Source organism: Limanda limanda, chromosome 7 (assembly GCF_963576545.1).
Source record: "Limanda limanda chromosome 7, fLimLim1.1, whole genome shotgun sequence".
Classification (NCBI taxonomy): domain Eukaryota; kingdom Metazoa; phylum Chordata; class Actinopteri; order Pleuronectiformes; family Pleuronectidae; genus Limanda; species Limanda limanda.
This window is the reverse complement of record NC_083642.1, coordinates 29,546,711-29,572,694: the sequence shown is the minus strand read 5'-3', so window position 1 is coordinate 29,572,694 and position 25,984 is coordinate 29,546,711. Positions and strand designations below refer to the sequence as shown.

The 25,984-nt window shown below is 40.5% G+C and overlaps 1 protein-coding gene across 5 annotated transcripts in view; it reads left to right on the top strand.

Moving 5' to 3' along the window:
* Positions 1-25,984, top strand: part of vps13d (vacuolar protein sorting 13 homolog D) — a 110,418-nt gene that overhangs the window by 69,969 nt on the left and 14,465 nt on the right. For 4 of the 5 annotated variants that reach the window (XM_061074542.1, XM_061074541.1, XM_061074543.1 and 1 more), the window contains 23 exons: positions 324-429; positions 915-1,067; positions 1,526-1,661; positions 1,764-1,811; positions 10,152-10,302; positions 10,689-10,905; positions 10,991-11,238; positions 11,331-11,522; positions 11,645-11,771; positions 13,353-13,495; positions 14,845-14,975; positions 15,718-15,893; positions 16,905-17,028; positions 17,326-17,561; positions 17,650-17,752; positions 20,187-20,344; positions 20,472-20,580; positions 21,119-21,289; positions 21,813-21,917; positions 22,688-22,837; positions 23,121-23,270; positions 23,442-23,538; positions 23,649-23,794. In XM_061074542.1, coding sequence (XP_060930525.1) covers positions 324-429; positions 915-1,067; positions 1,526-1,661; positions 1,764-1,811; positions 10,152-10,302; positions 10,689-10,905; positions 10,991-11,238; positions 11,331-11,522; positions 11,645-11,771; positions 13,353-13,495; positions 14,845-14,975; positions 15,718-15,893; positions 16,905-17,028; positions 17,326-17,561; positions 17,650-17,752; positions 20,187-20,344; positions 20,472-20,580; positions 21,119-21,289; positions 21,813-21,917; positions 22,688-22,837; positions 23,121-23,270; positions 23,442-23,538; positions 23,649-23,794 — 3,377 coding nt within the window. The remainder of the gene's footprint in view (positions 1-323; positions 430-914; positions 1,068-1,525; positions 1,662-1,763; positions 1,812-10,151; positions 10,303-10,688; positions 10,906-10,990; positions 11,239-11,330; positions 11,523-11,644; positions 11,772-13,352; positions 13,496-14,844; positions 14,976-15,717; positions 15,894-16,904; positions 17,029-17,325; positions 17,562-17,649; positions 17,753-20,186; positions 20,345-20,471; positions 20,581-21,118; positions 21,290-21,812; positions 21,918-22,687; positions 22,838-23,120; positions 23,271-23,441; positions 23,539-23,648; positions 23,795-25,984) is intronic. The other variant, XM_061074544.1, reaches the window with a different exon arrangement.

Sequence of the window (25,984 nt, the reverse complement as noted above, 5' to 3'; positions counted from 1 at the left end):
AGTGTGGGAAATGCATTATTGACACACTTGATACCAACCAGTCATGGTTTGAATGCCACAGTCTATCTGAGTATTGTTGCTAACAATGTTTATCTCTTCATAGCCACAGGTAACTATCTTGTTATGGCTACTTCCAGCATTATAAATGTCCCATGTTGCACACCAAAAGTCTCAGTTAATTGTAGTGGCCTCCCCAGATGTGAATCGAGTACCTTGTGGATATGGCAGAACAGGAGAATGGCAGCATGAATGTAATGTAAATATGATATATTGTAAATGTACGCATTTTTTCTCAATGATCTGATTTTCATTTCTGTCTCCAGCAGATGTCAAAATGTCCAAAAGGAGGCAGCCATTCGTGCCATATGCTTTGCGCAACCACACAGGCTGTACCATGTGGTTTGCCACTTTGACCACAAGCCCCACAAGGCAGGTGTAACTATAATTGTGTTTGGTGACTGTTGAGTGAAAACCTCCCTTATTGACAGGAAGACACCTCTAGAACTAGACTCAATTTGGGAGGCTATCTGCCTCAACTGGTTTGGGTCAGTGTAGAAAAATGGGGGAGAGAGGAGGGATGAGAGAAGAAACCCAGAACAGTTGTGTAACCATCATAGTTAAGCTCTCTCTAGTTACAATGAAAATAATAGGCAACAATATCAGAAAGCACTAAATACATTTCCATTCTTACACAAATGACACCCAGTTGTACTTATCTATGACGCCTGATGAAACACCATCCTGAGATTAAACATTTTCAGTTCTCCAACTTGGAACAATGTTGTTTTTACGAGTAACAACTACTGCATTTGCGAAGGCAAGTAGAGAAAGTTGGAGAAATGTTCAATTTCTGACAAATGAAAGTCTTCTCCCTTTCTCAGTTTGTTGTCAGTGGATGTTTATGTCCCCCACAGGGTGGCACTGTCACACAGCAGCAGTGCAGATTCCATCTCAGATGTCCACGGTCCAGGAGCTGATGACACTCACAATATCAGCCAGTGGAGGGAGGTGCTGCCTGGGGAAGAGATTCCCTTTGAATTTGAAGCCCGAGAGAAACTCCGCCACAGGTACCCCTAACCCTTTCGCATATCTTATCAAACTAGTTCATCATTCATACTGATCTGATAAGCAGCTTAATTCCTGTCTTGACCAGTTACCTGAAATAGGAATGGTTGTTGTTATAGATGGTTCTTCAAAAATATTAAACCTAATATTAAATATACCTTTTCTGTGTAAGTAAAGTTGAAATCCTCAATATACTGTATTTGTTTTGATTTAATTGTACGACTGATGAGACTTTTTAGTGATGACTGAACTGACCTACACAAGCAGAGGAAATAACTTTATCAAGCAACAAAAAAATACAATGGAGATCAACATTAATCATCTATGCAATACATCAAAGATGTGTTTTTCAGTAAATGTTCAGTGATTTATTTTTTGCTTCCAGCTATGCAGTGTTTGGTTTTGCGGAACATGACTATAAGTATCAATAATGTTGGTTTTCTATCATCTGCCTCTGCAGACACACTCATGAGCTAAACCTGCACCAGCTGCTGGTGAGGGTGTGTGGATGGGAGCAAGTCAAGCCAGTATCTGTGGACAAAGTCGGTGTTTTTTTCCGTTATGCTGCTCCAGATAGAAACAATTCTTCCAGCACAGTGAGCATAAGCCATAAACTCAAAAATAGAATTCCTTTTGATCGTTCTATATTAAAAGGTTACCCAATAAATTGTAGTTCATGTTGAACATTTCTTCTACAGGTTGGCAGTCCTATTAGCAGGACCAACATCATCCACCCACATGTTTATGTAAGTATGACCAGTCTTATTTTTAGATCAGGGAGAAGTCATTGAGAGAAAGTATTTAGAATACATTTTAGTCATGAGTTAGTGTCATGCCTATTATTAGGGCCTGAGCACCGAACACAGTGGGAGGCCCTAATGAATCTGTAAGGAATATTAGGGCCCGAGCACCGAATGGTGAGAGGCCCTATTGAAATTGTAAGAGTTTTTATTATTGTTTCCCTTTGGGGGGCTTTTTCAGGGTGTAGACATGCTCAAAAAGTTATGAAACTTTGCAGGAAACTCAAGGTCTACGTATATTTAAGTATTCTGAAGTAATTTGAATTGGGCGTGGCAAAATGGCTCAACAGCGCCCCCTCATAAGGGGCATTATGAAAAAGGCAACCGGAAGCCCGCCATTTTGAATTTAGTGGCCATTTTGGCCCTATTCCACATCTTTACTTTGAAGTACTTGTCCCAGGGCTTTCATCAGATCAACTTCAAATTGATGAGTGTCACCAAAACAACATGGAGATAAAAACTGATTTAGAGATCGATTTTTAGTCACACCGTGTGACCGTGGCGTGGCGTCAAAGTTTGATTAAACACCATCAAAACACGAGCTTCTGTATGTATATGGCCTAGGCCAATTTATACCCGCCAGGTTATACCCCCATGATATCAGTAGTGTTGAGGCAGCAACTATATCTTCTTTTTGCCGTTTGATGTTTCCTGTAGGGGACCGATCAGATCAATCCCGACTAAGCTCTATACAATGACAGCTAGCAAACAATAATAATTATAATAACAAAAATAAAATAATATATGCAAGTTTGCTTTCAATTCAAATGATACATTGTAAAATGTTACAGGTATTAAATAATCAAAATAGAATATGCAAAATAAACAAACAAACAAATAAATAGATAGTACAAATTAACTTTGTCTCAAGAACTATTTACATTCCACTCCCTAGCATCACACTTCAAGGGTTACAGTGCAATCCTTCTGGCCTTCCTCGCTGCAAAGTCATCAATCACAACATCGTATGAAATCTTACCACCAACCTCATGCTTAACCACTGAGGCGTTCTTGAGCCATGGTTGACCTTGTTTTCAACAGTTTTAATTTAGAAAAACTCCTCTTGGCTGAAGCTAATGTTATGGATAGCGTTGCACTGATCCGCAGAGCAATACAGAAGTTGGGATATATTTCTGTGAGCTGGTTTGCATGTATGAAAGAGTTGTCATGCTCTTTGATGACCAGTAAGGTAAAATTTCTAACTCCTGGGCCAGCTTATTTAGTTACTAAGCATTTTGGTGTATTTGGACAGCCTGACATACTTATTTTATTCCAAGATAGCTGTTGATTAGTTGAATCAGGTCTGGTTAAACTGTCTAGCTCGCTACACCAACGTTGACACTAACGTTGTTATTATTACTCAAATTTCAACTTGATGACATCAGTGTTAATTTTGGCATCTATATTTGATTTAGTATAGTCTTTAGACGAAAATGCATATTAGATTTAGTCACATTTAGTCATATTTATCCTTCTTAGTTTTAGTCTAGTTTCGTCGATGTAAACTCAGAACATTTTAGTCTAGTTTTAGTCGACAAAAACTCATTAATTTAAGTCTAGTTTAGGTCACATTTAATAGTCCATCTTATAGCCACATTTAACTCCTTTCCTTCCCTTCTCAGGCCCAACTGCATAATAGTCAAGCTTGCAGTTATTATTCTCTAAGATATATACAGATCTCCTAGTATATGCCTACAGCTGAATTCCAATTGATGCAGTGTAAATTATCATTACTATGTAAGAAAATATCAAGTCTAGATTTTGAAGATTCAAATGCTTTGCTCTTAGAGCTAAATCAACCATATATCCACCATGTATACACCGCGTTCCACATTATTATGCAAATTGGATTTAAGGGTCATAAACATTCATTTTTTAGTTTTTGACTTAAACTCATGGATGGTATTGTGTCTCAGGGCTATTTGGATGATTGAAATCAATCTCAGACACCTGTGATAATTAGTTTGCCAGGTGAGCCCAATCAAAGGAAAACTACTTAAGAAGGATGTTCCACATTATTAAGCAAGCTACATGTTTCAGGCAAAATGGGGAAGAAAAAGGATCTCTCTGCTGCTGAAAAGCAGCAAATAGTGCAATACCTTGGTCAAGGTATCTCAACATTGGATATTTCCAAAAGAATTGCGCGTGATCATCGGACGGTGAAGAAATTTGTCACTGATTCACAGCACAAGCGGGTTCGTTCAGACAAAGGCAAAATAAGGAAGATTTCTGCCAAACAAATGCATAGGGTTAAGAGAGCAGCCACTAAAATGCCATTGAATAGCAGCAAACAGGTGTTTGAAGCCGCTGGTGCCTCTGGAGTCTCGCAAACTTCAAGATGTGGGATGCTCAAGAGGTTTGCAAGTGTCCTTAAACCTGTTATTCGTTCCTCTAAACCAAGCTCACAAGCAAAAAAGGCTGCAGTGGGCTCAGGACTACATGAAGACTAAGTTCCAAACTGTTTTGTTTACGGATGAGTGCCGTGCAACCCTTGATGGTCCTGATGGATGGAGTAGAGGATGGTTGGTGAATGGCCACCATGTCCCAACAAGGCTGAGACATCAACAAGGAGGTGGCGGAGTCATGTTTTGGGCCGGAATAATGGGGAGAGAGCTGGTCGGCCCCTTCAGGGTCCCTGACGGTGTGAAAATGACCTTGGAAAAGTACGTAGAGTTTCTGACTGACCACTTTCTTCTGTGGTACAAAAAGAAGAACCTTGCCTTCCAAACAAAATCATATTCATGCATGACAATGCACCATCTCATGCTGCAAAGAATACCTCTGGGGCATTGGCTGCTATGGGCATAAAAGGAGAGAAACTCATGGTGTGGCCCCCATCTTCCCCTGACCTTAACCCTATCGAGAACCTTTGGAGCATCATCAAGCAAAATATCTATGTGGGTGGAAGGCAGTTCACATCCAAGCAGGTGCTCTAGGAGGCTATTATGGCATCCTGCAAAGACATTAAAGCAGAAACTATCAAAGAACTCACAAGTTCAATGGATGCAAGAATTGTGAAGGTGATATCAAAGAAGGGGTCCTATGTTGACCTGTTAAGATGTTTTTGATTAAAACTTTTTTTGATTTCAGTAAATATGACCTCTTAATGCTGCAAATTCAACAAATGACAATTTTTAGTTCTTTACAACCTATAAAATATCTTGAAACTCTGAAACTCAAAAACTCTGCATAATAATTTGGAACACTGCATTTTGAGTTTTTTATTTTTGAAAAAAATACTGTTATCATTGGGAGGTTTGTTCAATACAATTTGAATTATACTCTAACAGTTGATGACTTGAAAATTATACTGACTGGATTTGCATTACTATTTATGAAAATCTGAGCAAAGTGTAATCTGCATAATAATGTGGAACGCGGTGTAGTATGGCCTAGGCCAGTTTATCCCCCAGGGTATACTCTGGCCGGGGCCAAAGTATAACCGGGTTTAATTTGGGCGGGGGTTAATTTGGCCTGTTACACCGGCCTGATGACATCTACACAGAAATTATGACTTAAAATCACAGCGCCCCCTGATGGCTACAGGAAATGTCTTGTTTTTTGCATGTCTTACACTTGGATGTATTCCTCCTCATCCACTGACCTCAACGATGTCAAACTGTATCAAATGGGTCTCAAGACATTGATAATGAAGACAGTCACAGTAATAAGATTACTGTGACTTTTCGTCAAACGCCATATTAATGGCGTGGCATCAAAGTTCATCAACACGCCGTGAAACACGAAATTGCTGTAACTTCCGTGTTCATGGTTCCATCTCACTCAAAATACATGTTCATATCAAGAGCCCCCCCCCCCCAAAGATATTCCTATGGTTTAAAGCAGAGGTCTTCAACGTTTTTCAGGCCAAGGACCCCCAAACAGGTGGAGAGATGGAGCAGGGACCCCCTACTATATATATTGCATAAAATTGTGTTCGGTCTGGAGTCGCTCCGTTGGGGAGAAACTATGGCCGATCAGGATCGGACCAATCAAATCGTCAGGGCGGGCTTTATACGATGATTGACAGATGATCTACAGTGACGTAATCAACCACGTCACCAGAGAGCGCTGCTGGCAGAGCTGAGATGTGTCGATGCTTCCATCGAGTCTGTTTCAGAGACATCGACAGCGCATTCATTTTGAAAGAGGAACAGAGGAACGCGATCAAGGCATTTGTAGATCGAACAGATGTTTTTGCCGTCCTCCTACGGGATTCATAAAAAGTTTAATTTATCAGCTGGCCCCGATTCTGCAGCCACACAAGCAGTCATATAAATAAAAAGAGAGTGGGGGGGGGGGGGGGGCTACGCTCCTCAGCACATATGAGACAAAAGACACATGTTGGGACGCTGTTAATGTTGGAGCAACAAGGAAGTGTAAAACGCTCCTGCAGAGCCATGACAGCGGAGCTCTGCCACGCAGCGTGCGGATCAGCAGCTCCGTGGATTTCTGGTAGGGACGGATCTCTCTCAGAGCCCCGGGCCGGTCCCGGGGCCGGTCGCGAGGCTCTGAGAGAGATCCGTAGCGGGCTTCTTCACGCCGCCGGCGGCCGGGGCTCTCACGAGCAGCCCTGGTCTCCAGCTGCTTCCTGGGGGCTTTGCCTCTGGTGGATATACGAGCGGCATTAGCAGCAGTTTCATTGATTTATTTAGAGAATGAATAAACTTGTGAAACAGACAACTGAAAACAACTATGCGTCGCTTGACATACGTCACATACTACGTTGCTCTGATTGGTTGTAGGTCTATCCAATTGAGCGAAGAGGCATTTTGTTTCCTGGTTCTGTTGAAACACGCCCCATAATCACAGCCCAATGGAGCGGTCTCAGACTCATATTCTGACTAGAATAATGAGTATGACAACGTCAGGCTACTTAGCACCCCATCTTGACAGAAATGTAGAAATGTTTGCAAATTTATTAAAAAAGAAAAACTGAAATATCACATGGTCATAAGTATTCAGACCCTTTGCTCAGTATTGAGTAGAAGCAACCTTTTGAGCTAGTACAGCCATGAGTCTTCTTTGGAATGATGTAACAAGTTATTCACACCTGAATTTGGGGATCCTCTGCCATTCTTCCTTGCAGATCCTCTCCAGTTCCGTCAGGTTGGATGGTGAACGTTGGTGGACAGACATTTTCAGGTCTCTCCAGAGATGCTCGATTGGGTTTAGGTCAGGGCTCTGGCTGGGCCAGTCAAGAATGGTCACAGAGTTGTTCCGAATCCACTCCTTTGTTATTTTAGCTGTCTGCTTAGGGTCATTGCCTTGTTGGAAGGTGAACCTTCGGCCCAGTCTGAGGTCCAGAGCACTCTGAAAGAGGTTTTCTTCCAGGATATCTTTGTACTTGGCCGCATTCATCTTTCCTTCAATTGCAACCAGTCGTCCTGTCCCTGCAGCTGAAAAACACCCCCATAGCATGATGCTGCCACCACCATGTTTCACTGTTGGGATTGTCTTGGGCAGGTGATGAGCAGTGCCTGGTTTTCTCCACACATATCGCTTAGAATTAACGCCAACAAGTTCACTCTTGGTCTCATAAGACCAGAGAATCTTATTTCTCATAGTCTGGGAGTGTTCTCCGTGTGTTTTTTGGCAAACTCTCTGCGGGCTTTCATATGTCTTGCACTGAGGAGAGGCTTCCGTCGGGCCACTCTGCCATAAAGCCCCGACTGGTGGAGGGCTGCAGTGATAGTTGACTTTGTGGAACTCCCTACTGCATCTCTGGAGCTCAGCCACAGTGATCTTTGGGTTCTTCTTTACCTCACTCACCAAGGCTCTTCTCCCACGATTGCTCAGTTTGGCTGGACGGCCAGGTCTAGGAAGAGTTCTGGTCGTCCCAAACTTCTTCCATTAAAAGATTATGGAGGCCACTGTGCTCTTAGGAACCTTGAATGCTGCAGAAATTCTTTTGTAACCTTGGCCAGATCTGTGCCTTGCCACAATTCTGTCTCTGAGCTCTTTGGGCAGTTCCTTCGACCTCATGATTCTCATTTGCTCTGACATGCACTGTGAGCTGTAAGGTCTTATATAGACAGGTGTGTGCCTTTCCTAATCGAGTCCAATCAGTTTAATTAAACACAGCTGGACTCCAATGAAGGTGTAGAACCATCTCAAGGAGGATCAGAAGAAATGGACAGAATGTGAGTTAAATATGAGTGTCACAGCAAAAGGTCTGAATACTTATGACCATGTGATATTTCAGTTTTTCTTTTTTAATAAATTTGCAAACATTTCTACATTTCTGTTTTTTTCTGTCAAGATGGGGTGCTGAGTGTACATTAATGAGAAATAAAATGAACATTTTAGATTTTTGCAAATTGCTGCAATGAAACAAAGAGTGAAATATTTATAGGGGTCTGAATACTTCCCGTACCCACTGTACATCTTGCATACAACACTGAGCTATTAAAGTAATTCACAGATTCATGTTTTTATTTTAAACATACGTGTAGAAGAGACAGTGAATCCTTATCTGTGGATGGCACACATACTCCCACATTAGTGAGATGTCGGACCCTTATGGGTAGCACACAACTTATCTAATCTTGGATGGATGGAAGTTGTCCGGCAGAGGGTCAGATCAGCGTCACAATATGTTGGATGCATGTTAATGTGTATTGAAAGACAATTACATTTGTGAAAAAAAAAAAAAAAAAAAAAATTATAAAAAATTGTCTAATCAACCAAAGATTTCACGGACCCCCTGCAGTACCTCCGCGGACCCCCTAGGGGCCGCGGACCCCCTGTTGAAGACCTCTGGTTTAAAGGAATGGGCGTGGCAAAATAACTGACGGCACTATGATTGGCTGACATGTACAAAAAATGATTGGGGCATGTGTCTTTTCATTACAAACAAATAAGTCTCTTGGATAGATATGCTAGACCAAACAGGAAGCCCGCCATTTGGCATTTTGTGGCCATTTTGACCATATTCACCATTTTAACTTTGAGGTACTCAGGGCGAAAACACGAAATTGCTGTTACTTCAGTGTTCATGGTTTTATCTAACTCAAACTACATGTGTGTATCAACAGCCCCCCCCCCCCGAAGATATTCATATGGTTTTAAGGCCGTGTGACCGTGGCGTGGCGTCAAAGTTTGATTAAACGCCATCAAAACACAAGGTTCTGTATCTCGGACATATATTGTCCAGTCGAGTCCAAACTAGACATGTAAGACAAGAGTCCCAGCCTGATGACAGCTACACAGAAATTATGACATAGCGCCACCTACTGATCAGTGTGAAAATAAATTTATGGTTACATTTTCCAATTGATACAAAATTGCTCACGATACATCAGAGCGCCTACTTGAACAGATCTATATGTCTGTGCGTAATAATAGTGACCTATTATTACTACCTACTGGCAACAGGAAGTAAGCTTTGTTTTACAACTATCATTCGATTTACAAAAAATGTTCAAAGTGTGATGTGCTATTTGATAGCCTGGACCGTAATGAGCAATTAGCAGGCAAGAATCTACATTGCGTGACAGATGCAGGAAGTGAAGCGTTTATTCTTGCCGCAGAGCGCAAAACGCATGCAATGCGGAGACGTGCGCTTGGTCATCGATCGCTCTCTCCACTGACCGCAACAGGTATCAACGTGTGGGTGCTCGGGCCCGCTAGTGCTACAACGTAGCCCTAGTTCACTCTGAAACCAGTTTAGATGGATTAAAAATAGCGAGACAACTTTGTTTTTCTCTCCTCAAATGAAGTAAAAATTAAAGATACTGAAAAAGGCATAATTATAGAACATATAAAATCAAATAAAACCTGGTTTTCAAATAGTGGCCAGAACAAATGAGGGAAAGCCTAAAAACACCCTATGGAGATAGAATCAATTTACATTTCAACCGCAGACTCATGAGAGTTAAAAGTAAGTTCCTCCTTCCAATAGTTTGTATGGGTTTCCTGCAGATGTTTCAACTTAAAATCCTTTAATAGTAGAGACAAATTAAGAGTATTGTCATTATCGAGTAATGCACAGATTTTTACTAAATTTCTCATGTTTAGTATAAAACATCAGATTATAGGAAAAATTATAATCACAATTCATCAGAATGCACAAACGAATGTTTCTATTAATGTATTAAGTCAACAGGTAAACATGGAGGAAGTATTTATGTTTGGATTAACATTAATATAAACAGGAGCAGATCAGAAAATAGGAAAACATAAAATAAAGAACTGGTTGACTATCTTTAGAATTTCAAGTCAGACCAGTGTATATGCATACGAGGTGAATTGTTGCTTTGCATGTGAATCTCTTATTCCCCTCAGTTCTCAGCCCTGCCTCCGGTCAGAGTAGTCTTCTCCATCACAATGGAGGGCAGTGCAAGGAAAGTCATCACCGTACGTTCTGCTCTCATGGTAAAGAACCAACTGGATGTTCCTATAGAGGTCAGACTCGACAGTCCCTCTGCTCCTGACAGTAAGTGACTGCTGTATTTTATTGTGTCTATTTCATATCAGTAGCATTTACTGATGGTAGCATGTACTATTTTTTCATCCATTGAAAATGTACCTGTTGGTGCATGGCAACAGTATATTAACAATTTTTTTTTTTTTGTATTTGTATTTATATTACTTTATTATTTATTTTGTTACTATTATTTGAAAATGTAAAATGTTTTATATTGCATTTATTTATTTATATAATATCATAAAAATTGTTATCCAAACTAATATTTAGGTATCTTTTTAATCTTTATTATACTTCTTTTATCCCTTTATTTATTTAATTTAGCTTTATTATGTTTTATCATATTTCATGTTTTTATTATTTTAATGTAGTCCATTGTGTCCCTGTGTTGTTAGAACCGGTGGTGTTGCCTCCAATCCTGCCTAGTCAGGCCTTAGCAGTACCCCTCCACCTAACATCCTGGCGGCTGCAGGCTCGGCCCAAAGGCCTGGGCCTATTCTTCTGTAAGGTTCCCATTCACTGGACCAGCGTGGAGCGGAATGGGGAGATCAACAGCAGTAAGAGGGACTGTCATTCAGCAGACTTAAATGATAACGTCAAGCATAATTTCAGGTAAAAAATAAGTGCTGAACAAAGTTGTTTGCCGTCGTCTTCCTCACAGGTGGTACCATTCGTCTAATTTTGCTGTATTTTACAGGTTTTGTGTGGTCATCAAAAAGGAGAACTACCCAGACCAGCAGCCTGCCAAGATTATTTCTGGCAGTGCTAAGCAGATCTATCGACAGCCAGGCCACACTATCTACCTTCTGCCCACCATGGTGCTGGCCAACCTTTTGCCATGTGACCTCAACTACTACATCAAAGGAACGTCCATCAAAGGCTCATTGAAACCAGGAAAAGAAGCTGTACTTCATGCAGCTGATACCTCGCAGAATATGGAACTTGGTCAGGACTGAGGACAAATTTTAATCAATGGAGTTTATTAACCAAACACTCACACATGTTCTTTCTCCCAGTGGTAATGATGTATCTTTCAGGAGTCCTGTTGGAGAACTTCGCTGTGTGCAAAGAGCTGCTGATTCCTCCTGGGACACAAAACTACGTGGTACGAATGCGGCTGTATGACCCTAACAAACGCCTGCTTTGCCTCACCATCCGCATCATCCTGCGGGCACAGGGGGCACTGAAGATCATGATCTCTGCCCCCTACTGGCTTATCAACAAGACAGGTAATGTTGATTTTGTCATTTAGGATATCATGAGAAAACTGTTATTCTCCTCATTGCTTTATGTTTTAGGTTCTCTGTTATCATTCCCTAAAGCAATTTTGAAAGCAATTTTCCTCCCTCAGGTCTGCCATTAATTTTCCGTCAGGATAATGGCAAAGCAGATGCAGCAGGTCAGTTTGAGGAGCATGAGTTGGCCCGAAGCCTCAGCCCAATACTATTCTGCTACACCGACAAGGAGCAGCCAGCTATGTAAGTGTGTACCAGAGACCAGGGGCCTCAATTATAACCATTGTGAAAGCATAGAGGGGCCTGAAAAATGCTCACGCTACTTCTCAGCGCTCAACTTCAATTTCCAACTAAAAACCCAGAGTCAACGATCCCACTAATCTGTAAAGTAATCGGTCTAAATATATAAATATTGCGTTGACAGTAACATGCTGTGTAAAGGATGCACTTCACTGATAAAGGAGAATGGAAGGATGAGAAGTATTTTTTGTCCCATGCATTGGCTAAGCAGCTGATATAGATTCTATTGATCTGTGATCTTGGATCTTTGTGCTAAACTGAGTCCAGTATTACACAGACTGACCGATGAAACTGAACCGTTCCATTACAAACACAAGTACTCAGCTCTCTGTTTTTTTTAACCTACAGGTATGTGTGATGTATGATAAACATTGTATAATATCTACCTTTCTATGTAAAGCTTGTTTTAATCATTTAAAAAATATAATTCTGTCTCATTTCATAGATTGGAGTGTGACAGCTGTCTCTGAATTTAATAATCATGCAGTTTTGGATGATTAAACTACGTTCAGGAGATAAAACGAGTTCCCTCACATTCTGACACTGTGAAGCGATTATTTATTTTCCTTCCACCTTTTTCTTCACCTCACTAACAAATACCTTGATGTTGGTGTGTGATGGAAATCTGGAAATACAAGAGGCTGGAACACCAAATTTGTCTTTGTATATTTTAATAGGAGCTTTCTGCAGAAAGTATCAACACATAGAGTCACAGGGATACCAGAGTGAAGATGCAGGACATTCAAATACAAGGATCTTACATAGGAGAACTAAGGCTGTCTCTCTGAGCCAGCTCAGACTGGTTCTGTAGGGGCAGTTTGAGAAAGCAATCATAACACAGGAATCTGATCTACATATGATTCCTAAGGAGATAGAGTAGACATACATTCAGTTCTTTGGAAAGTAAATAAGTGATAAAAAAGGTCATAAAGGTTTCACGTCATAAAAGTATTTAGACATGTTATATAGGTTTCAGGTCACAACAGTTCAGATCATAAAAGTCTTTAGACAAGTCTGCAAAAACGTACTTTTCAACTACAAAATAGTTTTCAACCAAACTTAGTAATTTTTTCCACTAAAGGTGTCAGAAAGTTTAATCTTCTCGTCGCTTGATGCCGTGATTCCCTGTAAAAACCCATTGGTCAGCAGGGTAATTTAATATTTATGAGGTGCTTTGCATTGACCATTTATGGTTGAATGTGGGCATGAAGAGGGTGGAATATGAGGCAGATTCTGGGACACTCATATCCAGGTGGAAAGCGATTTATAAAAGGAAAATTGGGTGCACAAGCACGGTTTTATAAATCTGAATTTTTTTGCACACGTCATTTTCGGCTTTTGTGCCTACATACACTTTTATTATGAATCCTATGCACTGTTTTATAAATGAGGCCCCAAATCCCTCCTTTTTATCATCTGAACTTCACAAAATGTCTGTTATTAGTAGACAGCAGCAGACATCCCCCCTTTTTTTTTATTCATCTATTCTTGCATATTATTTTTCCCCTTCTGTTGTTCTGCCAGGTGTACTATGAGGATTGGGAAAGGAATCCATCCTGAGGGAGTTCCTGGCTGGTGCCAGGGGTTTTCCCTGGACGGAGGGAGTGGAGTCAGGGCAGTGAAGGTTATACAGCATGGAAACCGGCCTGGCTTCATCTACAACATTGGTAAGTTGGTACAATCACAACCAGTACAATTTGCCACTAATAACTGAACTAGTGTCTGATGTATTTTTGTCAGGTGCATAGGATCAAGATCAAGGCCTACCTTTTGTATATGAATGGATACAGAATAAGCACTGATCTCAATCATCAGACCACAGGATACTTTCACTTAGCTGATTTATTTGACTCTCTGATAACTGGTAAGGTAACTGATGCTACAAAGCATGATGGCCATTTAAGATATCATAGCACTTCCAGCCTTAAAATGATAAGTCTGAAATGTCTGTCATAGCTTTCTATAAGTACCAGCAGTTTGCTCTTTTTCTTTGTCTCCTCGTTTTCGTTTGTGTGCAGTGACAACTAAAAGCCAGTTAAGAACTATTTTCATCTGTTTGGTCCACAGTCTCTATAGGAGACATATTCCCAGCAGAGTGGTTAGACAGATGTTTTAAAGAGAAGCTAAAACTAAAGTAGTCTCTCTGTCGTCTGAGTGATGATGTTAGTTTGTCATGAATCTGGGTTAACTCTGTTTTATCTTATCTTCGGTATGAAGCACCCACCCTGCAACATAATGCCTCTAGACAGTGTCACAGCAGTAGAGAGAGGAGAGATGAGCCGTTTTCAGACATGAACTCAGGAGGATATCCTAAGCACTGGGTCCAGACTTTTGTTTGCCTTCCATACAAGAACAATGCAGCAGGAGATTTTGTAGATTTCTTCTTTACCAGTAGATGGCACCAGAATATAATAAAGGATAAAAAAAAAGTAAAAGTAATTTAAAGAAACACACTAGATATTTACAGAATGCTTAGTGAATGCATTCACTGACATCACATTATGTTGTGCAGTCTGAAAGTAACAGAGCCATAGATGTTTGCTGGTATTGAGGTTTTGCGCTAAGGATTAAACCTCAGAAGATCGTGACAATATAATTTGGCTTGTGTTTTTCTTCACATGCGTGGTAGGTGCAGCAGTAATGGTAAATAGTGGATAGTGTAGCTGTGCATTGAATTACTCCCTGACATCTTAACGTATCTATACCCACTGGATCATTTGTGGACATTACACAGACAAAAAGGCAACAATCTTGAGGAAGGACTGGTGGTGACCTTATTACAAAAATCTATATCTGAAGTCTGCACAGCATCATCTGCATAAGCCCACAGTGCAAGATTGGTTTTGGAAGCAATTGCTGTGAAAAATGGAGTTTAAATTGAGCTGATGACCAAAGCTGATTTGAATACATGTTACTTGACATTTTCAAATTCTTAACTTTTAGAGTTAAAATATCTCTGTTGCATTCACATTGACAAAAATGATTGTCAGGCATTCATTATGTCTGATCAACACAGGAATCAGTGTGCGGAAAGGAAAAGGACGCTACAGGGACACTCACATAGTGACTTTTGCCCCACGCTACCTGCTGGACAACCGCTCGACACACAAACTGGCCTTCGCTCAGAGAGAGTTTGCAAGAGGAAAGGTGAGGAATTCACTTTAAAAATCAACTGTTTACTTGTTGTTGCTCGAGCCTACTGGTCAATCAGAACATGCCAGCTCATGCCAGGAACTTAAGTTCCATACCTCACAATTTTCAGTCTCCATCTTTATTTTGACTTGCCTTTTCATTCATCCATTATGAATATTATAATCCTAGCTGAAATTGGGCAGGAGGCTAGAAACACTGACAAACAGAAACAAACAACCCTTCCCATGTTCCTCACTCACACCTACGGTCAACCTAGAGTCTTGAATCAGCCGAATCCCAATCTGCATCAGTGGGAGGATGCTGGTAGAAAACCCTAGCAGACATGAGGTAAAATGAGGTAATTCTTACTGTGAGATGACCGTGCTAACCACTGTGCTCCCCTTGACCAATTTAATAAAGGCAAAATGCCAAGAAATAAATGGTGTGTTCATTGGACATCCACATGACCTGGTAGTCACAAACGTTCCTCATTAGATTCCATTGGGAATCCAGCAGTTTTGCTCCTCGTTGTTAGTAAATGAATAATTTACTTATTTACTTACTTTTTTCAGTGAAAATTGTACGCCTGTGAACCTGTATACATATCTACATAGTCTTGGACCTGGATCCTAAATGGAATCTAGCCATTAATAACTTGATATGCATACCTTTGTTTAATAATTCAAAATATTTGCTCTGGGTAAATATAGACATATATATTTGTGGCAGCATTCATTAATGAAGAATTTTGTCCAAGGGTACGGCCAACCCAGAAGGTTATATCTCCACTCTGCCCGGCTCCAGTGTTGTTTTCCACTGGCCCCGCAATGACTACGACCAGCTGCTGTGTGTACGTCTCATGGACACCCTCAACTGCACATGGTCTGGAGGCTTTGAGGTCAACAAACCAAAGTCTTTCCATGTCAACATGAGGTAAGCTATGTTCCTCAAATTTTCAGACATTTTCTATGTCTGAAAATGGTATTTATTCATACATGGAGTCTTTTATATAAGTAACCTGAAAAATATTATCCATATTTGTTAGAGCATCTTTGCACTTTGCACCACTGCACTATTGTCCTCTGGTCACAATTCTACTATAACAGCATAGTAATTTATTGTTTTTTGTCCACACTGTCTTGTGCAGTTTAACTCTATTTGCACATGGTAGTTATGTTTATTTAGCTACTTTTTGGTGGTCTATTGTTAATTTTATGGCTATGTAAGTACATTGAGCCACAAAAGTGGGCCTTTCATTATGACACAACCCGCTCTTTAATTTCTGCCAGTCATTATTTATTGTGTAATGTCTGCCTCTGTGTGCGGATATCTTCCATGCTTTAGTGAAAACATAGAAATATGAAAGAACATTTAACAATTTGGAGTAGGAATGCATTATCTATTGAACATTTATCGGCATTGTGATATTAAGATGCTCTATATCTGTATCGCAAAATACTGCTTGAACTGCGATAAATGGGCCATGCATTCCCGCTCTGCATGTCAATGTATTTGGTCATCAATTGGAGCCATACTGCCCTAGATAAGAAAATTAAGACATTCAGATTATTGACACATTTTTCCGTCAATGAATCACTCTTGGAAAGAGAGTATAGAGAGGGAACAGAGAATTGCGAGGTGGCTCTGCCAAATTTCCCTTCTCTTTCTCTCTCTCTGATGTCTCTGACTCGCTACAGTTTAAATGTTTAATTTAATGTGTAATTTGTTTGAAATTACATCACACTAACCCTGTAACTGGACTGTGCATGGCTCCCTGGGTGTCTGCCCTGGACTTGGTGGAGTTGAATTTTTATTTCAATAAAACCATGTTGTTGGAATGGAAATAATAATTTTCCTAAGATTGTGCACCCCTAAATTAAAGTGCATAGTAACTGAGATACAGTGTGTGAGCAAAGTATTTTAAGTGGTTCCTGGTTTGAACAGGGACACACTGGGGAAGTGTTTCTTCCTGCGGACAGAGATCACCCTGAAGGGAGCCACTTACCAGATCTCCTTCACTGACACTGACCAGCTGCCTCCGCCCTTCCGCATTGACAACATCTCTGAGGTAAGCCACTTCAGTAACATGACTGTTATTAAGCGGTCGTATCATGACTCTAGAAAAAAAGGCAACCTGTGCCTGAATCACTTACTGGACTCCCTGATCTCTCTCTTAAAACTGAATGTTATCAATCGTCAACACTTTCAGACAGTCTCTCATCAAAGGCATTAAACAAAAGAAAGCCAAAGTTAAAAATTGCCTCTCCACATTCCTGGCCATTCAAAATGCGCTTAATTATTTGATTGGGGATCCAGATGTAAAATAGAATACATATAATAGATTATATTGTTTCTATTCCTTCAGGTGCCTATACAGTTCTGGCAGCATGGTGTGGCTGACATCAGACTGTACACTGAGGTGAAGGCAGGCGCGGAGCTGGATTATGCCTGTGATGAACCCACATTGCCGCCCTACCTCACACTGACTGTGAAGGGAGCTGGATCATCAGAGGTCACAGCTGACATGAACTTCTTCAGAGAATACAACAAACTGTACTATGAGAACTTCATCTACATTGCAGCCACATACACATTCACAAAGTGAGGACTAATGTCACAAGTTCATGATTTTATATCATTTCGACAAGTTAAAGTCATGACAGTATTCAGCATCATTCTGTTCTTGCAGGAATGTTGAGAGAAGACCAGTTGGGAATAAGCAGCTGGTTTGCTGTGCTGAACTAGTACTTGATATAGACACCAAGACTCAAAGGGTCATCCTGAAAAAGAAGGTACTGTTTTAAGTTTTAAGATTGTGGTAGCGATGTTTCATACCATTCGCTGTTAAAGTTGGATTGTTTCCAACCCCAACCATCTCCATGTAGGGTTAAGATGGCAGGGATGGTATAGAGTTGGTACATGTTGGTTCAGATTCATACCTTTTGTATCTTGACTTCCCCATGGTCCACATATATGGGAAAGGTCTTAAACGAATAGTCCACTACAATTGAAGTAATAGGCGACCACGTCTTCGAACAGAAAAAAACAAAAACATAAAATGCCTCCATACTCCTACTGTGGTGTCATCCAAGTGTCCATTAGCCTAATATTCAAATTCGACTCGAAACTGGGTCATTTACACCACATCTTTATCCTAAATGTCCTCTGATATCTTACTCCAGAGCCACGCTCACTTGCGCGCTCACACAGTGCACACAAGCTGTTGCCCAAAGGTGCGCTTGGGATGCGTGGTAAAATCGTTACTTCCGGTAGCATTGCTACTCCCAGTTGCATAACTGCAGTAAATGCTGAATATAGCAGAGGTTGTCATGTGCCCCTTTGTCGAGAGAATAGAAGCGCTAATTTGTGTGGTATGCGTGCACAAACGTGAAAACAGCTCAAGGCAGGAGGATATCAGCTAACACAAAACATGGTGGATAGAGCTCCCAAGGATCTTTTAAAGACTCTTTAAAGAGTCTTCTTATAACACCTCTTACTCCCGTATATGCCAAACTAGCACTTATTTTAGGTGCACCTCTGTACCCATCCCCAACAATTTATTCTGTTGAGCAGATTTACCTCTTTGTACTTACTTCAAGTTCTCCTACTGTACTGTAAGTAAACTTTATGTTCTGAACAGGGGTCTCATTTATAACCGTTGCGTACGCACAAATCGGGGCCTGAAATGTACATGATTTATAAACTTGACAGAAAATGTTAGCATTTCCACGCAAAATCTGACCCATGCGTACAAGCGTTTTGGAGACGGGAAAGTCCGGATGCAGCCGTGAGGTGGTGAACTGAAGCCAGATTATTGATCCTCTTCATCATTTACATAAAAACCAACAGCTTAACTTGTGCTCGCGGAACTTAACTGTTCCACACAAACCTTTTAATTGAAAAATATATAAAACAACTGACAGCAAATTATGTTCAGATTCTATTAAACGGGGGAGTAACAGAGCCAAGTTATTAACAATTTTGAATATCTTCTAACACTGTGCGTGTATCACCAAATCACTGCAGTGAACATGTCTGTGACATCAGGTTCACAGAGAGCACTGGAGATCACTTACAAGAAATTAAGAAAAACTATCGGTTCAGCGATGTCTGATCAGTTTATATAGATTCTATTGATCTGTGATCTCTGTGCTGAACTGAATCCATTATCACACAGATCGACCGACAGAACCGAGCTATCCCAGTACAAACACAAGCATATAATAATAATTCTGTTAAATTCTATAGATTGGGGACATCCCAGCTGTCTCTGAATTAAATAATCCTGAAGTTTTGGATGATTGAAATACAAACAGACAATACAACAAGTTCCCTTAAAAACTGAGAGAGTTTTTTTTTTTGCCTCCACCTTTCAATTGGATCTTTATTTTATTTCAGGCTCCGCTCTTTCTATCGTACTCACTCTCACACATTGTATTATCCACAGAAGCAGCAGAGTATCTGTGTAATTTCTTTTTTAGGGATATCACTGCTGTCGCATAAAATCGCTCTTTATCTCCACCTCACTAACCTCACCTCGAAGTCAGAAAATATTGATGATGATGCCGCGACTCTGTCATGACTCAAGATGGAAACCCACCTAGGTCAGCAGCAAAATTTTATATGCATGACGTGCTTTGCATTGATCATTTATGGTTGAAAGTGAGTGTGTGGAGGACGGAGTATACACCATTTCCGGCTTTTGTGCGCATGAACACTTTCAGTATGAATCCCACGCACTGCGTTATAAATGAGACCCCAGGTCCTGAAAACTGATGTGTGTATATTACTAAGGTGCAAATGCAACAGCTTACATATGACAAAAGCACGTTAGTGCGTGCCCTCCTGTAAGCCATAGAGATTGCATTGCAGTGACTGCAGTATGAAAAAAAAATTCTTACAATTAAAGGCTATGAGAGCGAGTGTTGGCTATTTTCAACCAGGCTAAAGTCCCCCCGTACTCTATTGAGCAAGGCTTGACGCTGCAGCTGATTGGACTGTGATATTCAGAGGCAGGCAGGCAGGACAAACTGTCTTGAGAATTTGTATGATTTATTAAATTGATCATATTGATGATTATAATGTTAATTAACTAAATTTAACACTATCATCTTTGAAATGAAGTGAAAGTAAAATAATGAAAATTCTTATAAATTGCAGTAGGTAAACACTGATAGGAAGTCAATAAATGAATGTGTAGCATCATGTCTGATGATTGTTATGCAGGAGCCTGGGAAGCGCTCCCAGCTATGGAGGATGACTGGGACTGGTATGCTGTGTCATGAAGGCTCGTCTCCACCGCAGAGCAAGCCGGCCCAGCCACGCCCACTAGATTCCTCTTTAGTACTGGATATCGCTGGGCTTGCAGCAGTTAGTGACAACAGGTGTGTACCAGCGGCAGCTGCAGAGAGTCCTCAGCTTAATATGTAACTTTCTAAAAGTCATTAACAATCAATTTGGATAATGGGACATAAACTGAGAGGAAATCTGTCTTTTGTCTTTCTCTCACAGTTTTGAGCCTTTAATGCTAAGGAGGCCAGACTCGCGCCGCAGCACAACCCAGACGTGGTACTTCAGCTCTGGCATGCTGACCTGTGGCCTTCCACGGCTGGTGGTACAGGTGGATACACTGAGCTTTTAATTTAGAAAACAGATCCCTTCACTTTTTTGTAGATACAATTTTAAATACATAAAATTGGCTTTACTAACCCAAAATGGAAAAGTCAAATTCATATAAATTGTCTCACTTACAGTATTCATAGCCTTAGCCGGGACTCCAAATTGTGGTTATATTTATCCCATTAGCTTTAATGACCCTTGAGATATACGATTGCAGTCCGCCTTTGGCAACCTGAAGTGATGGACAAGTTTAGAGAGACATACACACACAGGAAAAAAACTCAGTTTAAGACCCTTATGTAAGTCTTTCAGTGGAAGGATATAAAGTCAGTTTTAATGTAATTCATTTGTATAGGGACAAATCATAATATACATTATCTCAAGGCACTTCACATGTTAAGGTCAAGACTTTTACATTTTTGAAAAGCTCAACAGTTCCCTTAATGAGCAAGCACTTTGGTGACTACAGAGAGAAAAATGTAATTGTAATTGAAAAACTGAATCTTGAAACTGAAATTTCAAGGACTTGTACCCCTCAGGTGAAGGGTGGTGTGGCAGGTTTGTATGATGGGGTAGAGGTGGTGCTGGGACCAGACTCTGGGCTGCTGGAGCCAGGCCCTGATCAACAGTTTATCAACCAGAAGATGAGACCCGGTTCTGGTGTGCTGTCCGTCCAGGTGCTGCCGGATGGACCCACTCGTGTCCTGCAGGTGAGATAAAAACCCATTCATATCCAATCTGCAGCAAATCAACCTGAGCCCACCAACAAACTTCAAATCAGTGCCGAAGGCATGACTTCTTTTCAGGGGAGTAGGATCTTCATTAGATTGATTGTATTCATCGTTCTTTTCAACTTAAATATTTTCCTGTCTGAGTAATTTTATTTGACCTAGCAGTGAGCAGCACTAATCCGCCTTATGTGAAGGATTACATTTAGTAAAATACAATGCAGTAAAGGGATTAATAATTGCTGTTTAGTTCATATTTATCCTACTTCAGTACAATACACAATTTGATTACATGTTCTATTTTTGGTTTTGCTTTGCTACAAAATTCTTGTGACCATACACTGTATATCAAATAATAGAGGTTCTTGAAGAATATGAAAGATGTTTGGTGCTTTGATAACATTTGGAAATAGGTCCGATGACAAAATATCTACTTTTCATTTGCAGTAATTATGAACCTGATCTTTTCTACTCTCAGACATTTGTTTGACTTGCCTGTTTGTAGATAAGTGACTTCAACCAGAGGAGAATGATCCGCAGTTCACCCAGCACCGAACAGGTGGGGAGCAAAGAGAATACGAAGAAGAAAGAGCCTGAGCAGGAGCTGGAGGTAACTGTAATTTTGAAGAGATTAGTGGATTCATGACGCATTCATGAATCCCCAATTGTTTCCTATTTTTAATTAACTTTAATCCATCTTGGTTCTTCATTAGGGGCCCAAGAAGCACTGCTACTTGAATCCTACTGTTTTCGTTGTCATTATGATTCCATCCTTTTTTTCTTTGCTAACAGCAAAACCCCATCTTGGCAGATGGGTTGGAAATTCCGTCCCCTACTCAGGCACTAAAATGACCCTCTTGAAAAATGGCATTTTAACAATTAAATTAACGTTTCTCAACTGTCTAATAAATGGTGTGGCCAATAGTCTTCTTATGACATTTCTCAATTCTCAAGTATTTCGTCTTTTCCAAAGAGACCAAACTTTTTTGTCATTTTCCAAAAAGCGCAAGCGGAAGCAAAATGTATCATTAATAGAGAAGCGTTCACCAAAATATAAAACAGGAATTCAGCTCATAATTTTTCTGTTTATAATTCTATCACACATACATATGCACTATTAAAGCATTGTAGTTTTTAATGAACACAAATAATGCAGTTTAGCACATCAGATATTTGCCCCAAAATGTGGAAAGATGTGTGGAAAACATGTCTCTCCAATGTTCATCACAGTCAGGTCCTACATTCCAATCACTGCCTGTGTGCAAAAAATGCTGTAATTTCTTTCATGTTTGTGTCTAATACCAGGGGCTTAGGCTCATTGGTTTACTTAAATTGACTATGTTCGGTTCCACAATAATTCTCTTTTGTATTAATTTCTAGGTGTTGGTGAACATGGATGAAGGTGTGGGTGTGTCTCTGGTCAACAAGGTTCCGGAAGAGCTTGTGTTTACGACAATGTCTGGTATCGATGTACACTTCACCCACACTGCTGTCAGCGAGGTGCTGGAGGTCAGCATTCAGAACATCCAGGTGAGCTCACGGCAGCTTTGAGAATAGTGATATATTTGAGTTCACATAAAACCAGTTCAAAACACATTAAAGTAGTTCAACTTGCAACACATTTATTAAAAATTTATCAGAAAGACAGAGAAAAACATAGTTTCTTCATGAATTCATTTTCAGAATTTGGCTGAATGGTAAATGGTCTGTATTTATATAGCACTGTACTTGTTTTGATTACCACTAAAAGTGCTTTACAGAAAAGACAATGAGATTACGAATTAATAAGAGGTCTGTCATCCTCTGATATCAGGTGGACAACCAGCTGTTGGGTACCACTCAGCCTGTGATGTTGTGTGTCACTTCCGGTTCCGGCGACAGCAGCGATAGCGACAGTGGCCCAGCCCTGCAAGTCAATTCCGTCAAGGTTTCCAGCAACCTCATGCTCACTGATCTATTCAAGGTGGGGAGAGTCACACGCTGAATCACTATACCAAATACTCTGCACCTCAGACAACAAGTAGTGACATATCTTTTTATTGTCTAATGGTTTCTTGCGCACAATCACAAACCAGACGCATGCAGGTGGTAGTAGGATAATGTGATTAAAGATGTTACCCTAATGTGTTTACAGCATCTCATGGTGACAGCCCGACGCTTCACTGTCATCATTGAGGAGAAACTCCTGCTTAAGCTGCTCACCTTCTTTGGATATGGACAGACAGAGGCTGGTAGGTCATTATTGAATGGTACTGTTATAACTATATGATGCTGTCAATATGCATACCAATAATTATTGCATGAATGTATAAACATTAATTATAATTTGCAATAAATGCAGAGCTGGAGAAGTTGTATGACCTCCATGAGAAGCCCAATGAGGATGCAGGAGCACCCAAACGTTACTACTTTGAGAACCTGAAGATCAGTCTCCCTCAGGTCAAACTGAGTGTCTTCACATCTCACAAGTTGCCTCCTGATCTCAAGGTAACATAAAATTCTTATAATGCTCTATATTTTTGAAACCACCCTCCTTTTTTAAGTGAAACTTAATAAATCTTTTGGATCTATCTGGGTGAGGCTGGGCCGCATCAGGTATTCCACAAAAAAAAAACTTTGCTAAAAAAATCCAAACTTCTCTAATGTCATTACTAACAGTTATTTAACTTTAATGGGTTCTTCTGAACATGAATAGAATATTGAAGAACACAAACAGTTCTTGTAAACATGGCTTCTCTTGCCTACTTCTTGCTGCCAGAGACCTGGCAGCGCTTCCTCTCACATAGCTGAGCCACATTTGGCTTGAGGGAGGAAGCAGTTGAGACCCTCAGTATGGCTTGAAGATGATCATCAGTAAGCCTGGACCTGTACCTGGACTTATTGAAGTTCAAGGTGGAGAAGAGCTTTTCACACAAATATGTGCTCCAAAAAAGGCACATGGTCCGCTTGAACATTCGGGAAAGCTCAAGGAAGCTGGGGTTCAATTCTCACAAAAATTGCCCCAGCTTGTCTTCCTTTCCACTCACCTCCCTGAACTTGGCTTTGAGGTCAGAGTTGCACTGCAGGCCAATGAGCTCCATTTGAAGCACAGGAGGGGCATCTTGCACATCAAAGGAGAAGGGATCCGCAAAATTTTTGTAAAAGTCGCTCTGTGCGTCTTGAAGTCTGCAAATCTATGATCAAATTCCTCCTGTAGCCTCACATTTTTCTATACATTTTTGTGCTTACTTTGTGCCGGCGTGTTGGCTTGCCTGCGTTCTGGGACTTATTTGAGCAGATCCGGTACCTCTCGTATCGAAAAAAATATGAACATTAAAAAAAGTTTTTTAAGAAATGATTAAAATAAAATATAACAATATAATGTAATCACTAGAAAATTACGGAGCCCCTGTTGACATCGGTGGATGAATTACTAATTTGTGGCCACGCAATAACAAGATAATCTAATAAATTATATATAAAGCTTTCTTAACAACAGCATCACAATTTCATAAAATAATAACAAATGCAGACTTCTAAGATGAACCAAAATAACTAGCACATCGTCATGTACAGTCCGTGGCTCGGTGCGTAAATGTCACCACCAGAGGATGAGGGAATTGAAATCATTAAAATTCATCCACACATATCAGGTGTAAATAATAATGTAAAACAGCCCAGACTGTAAAATGTAGATATTAGCTCAATGACGTGTTGTAAACTGCTGCGGTTTAGAATAATCTGTCTGCGTAAAGAAGCTCCCAAAACCTCACAGCGCAGCGTGTGCATAAAGGAGCCGTGGTGTCCCTTGAATTTGCCTTCAATTTAACAAATTGTGTGTGTGTGTGTATGTGTGTGTGTTCCGTTCCGCTGGACACAGAAGTCGCCTTTGCTCAAGACGCCACTTTATTAATCACTGACATAAAGACTGATACCGTCACTGCAGTATAGCCTAAATAAGTCCCACTGCATTGTAAGTGGCATGTGTGTGCTGTTTTAAGCGGCGTTTTATGTGCGTTCCGGGACCTGTGCTCGTCGTACCTGCGCTGTGATATGTACTTAGCGTTCCGGCACCTTGTGATTTATAAATGAAGCACTGGATACATCATGACCTGCGCGAAAGAGGGCAGAAAACTATGAATTTCACCCTCCTGCACCGCACATCCAAAGCCACTCTTTTCTCTCCCGGCTCTCTCTCTCACTCACTCTCACACGTACTCACACACACACGACCCCGCCCCCCATGTCACTCACTTACATGCTGCGTTCACTGGTCAGGAACACAGTAGGAAACCAGAACATCATAACATTGTCCCACACAGCAGCTAACAGCGGAGCTGCTACAATGTTTGTGCGGGCCGCACTAACATTAAACTTTCATATTAAGGTGGGGGCCACAAAATATCGTCCCGCGGGCCGCAATTGGGCCGCGGGCCACGAGTTTGAGACCCCTGGATTAGATCAATGCTATTTGTAAAAGTTTAACAATATTTATTGTAAGTTCTCACATTAAACTGGAGGCATTATTAATGAGTATAATGTGTCATGTCAAGTAAAAGATAAAATACATAATAGCCACTTTTTTTTAATTGCATCTAAATAAAATTAAATGCTTAATTTTTGAAAATTAAAAATGTAGTTGACCTTATTCTTCTTTTTGTTAACTCATTTTCACTTTCAACAGTCTCAATTCAACCA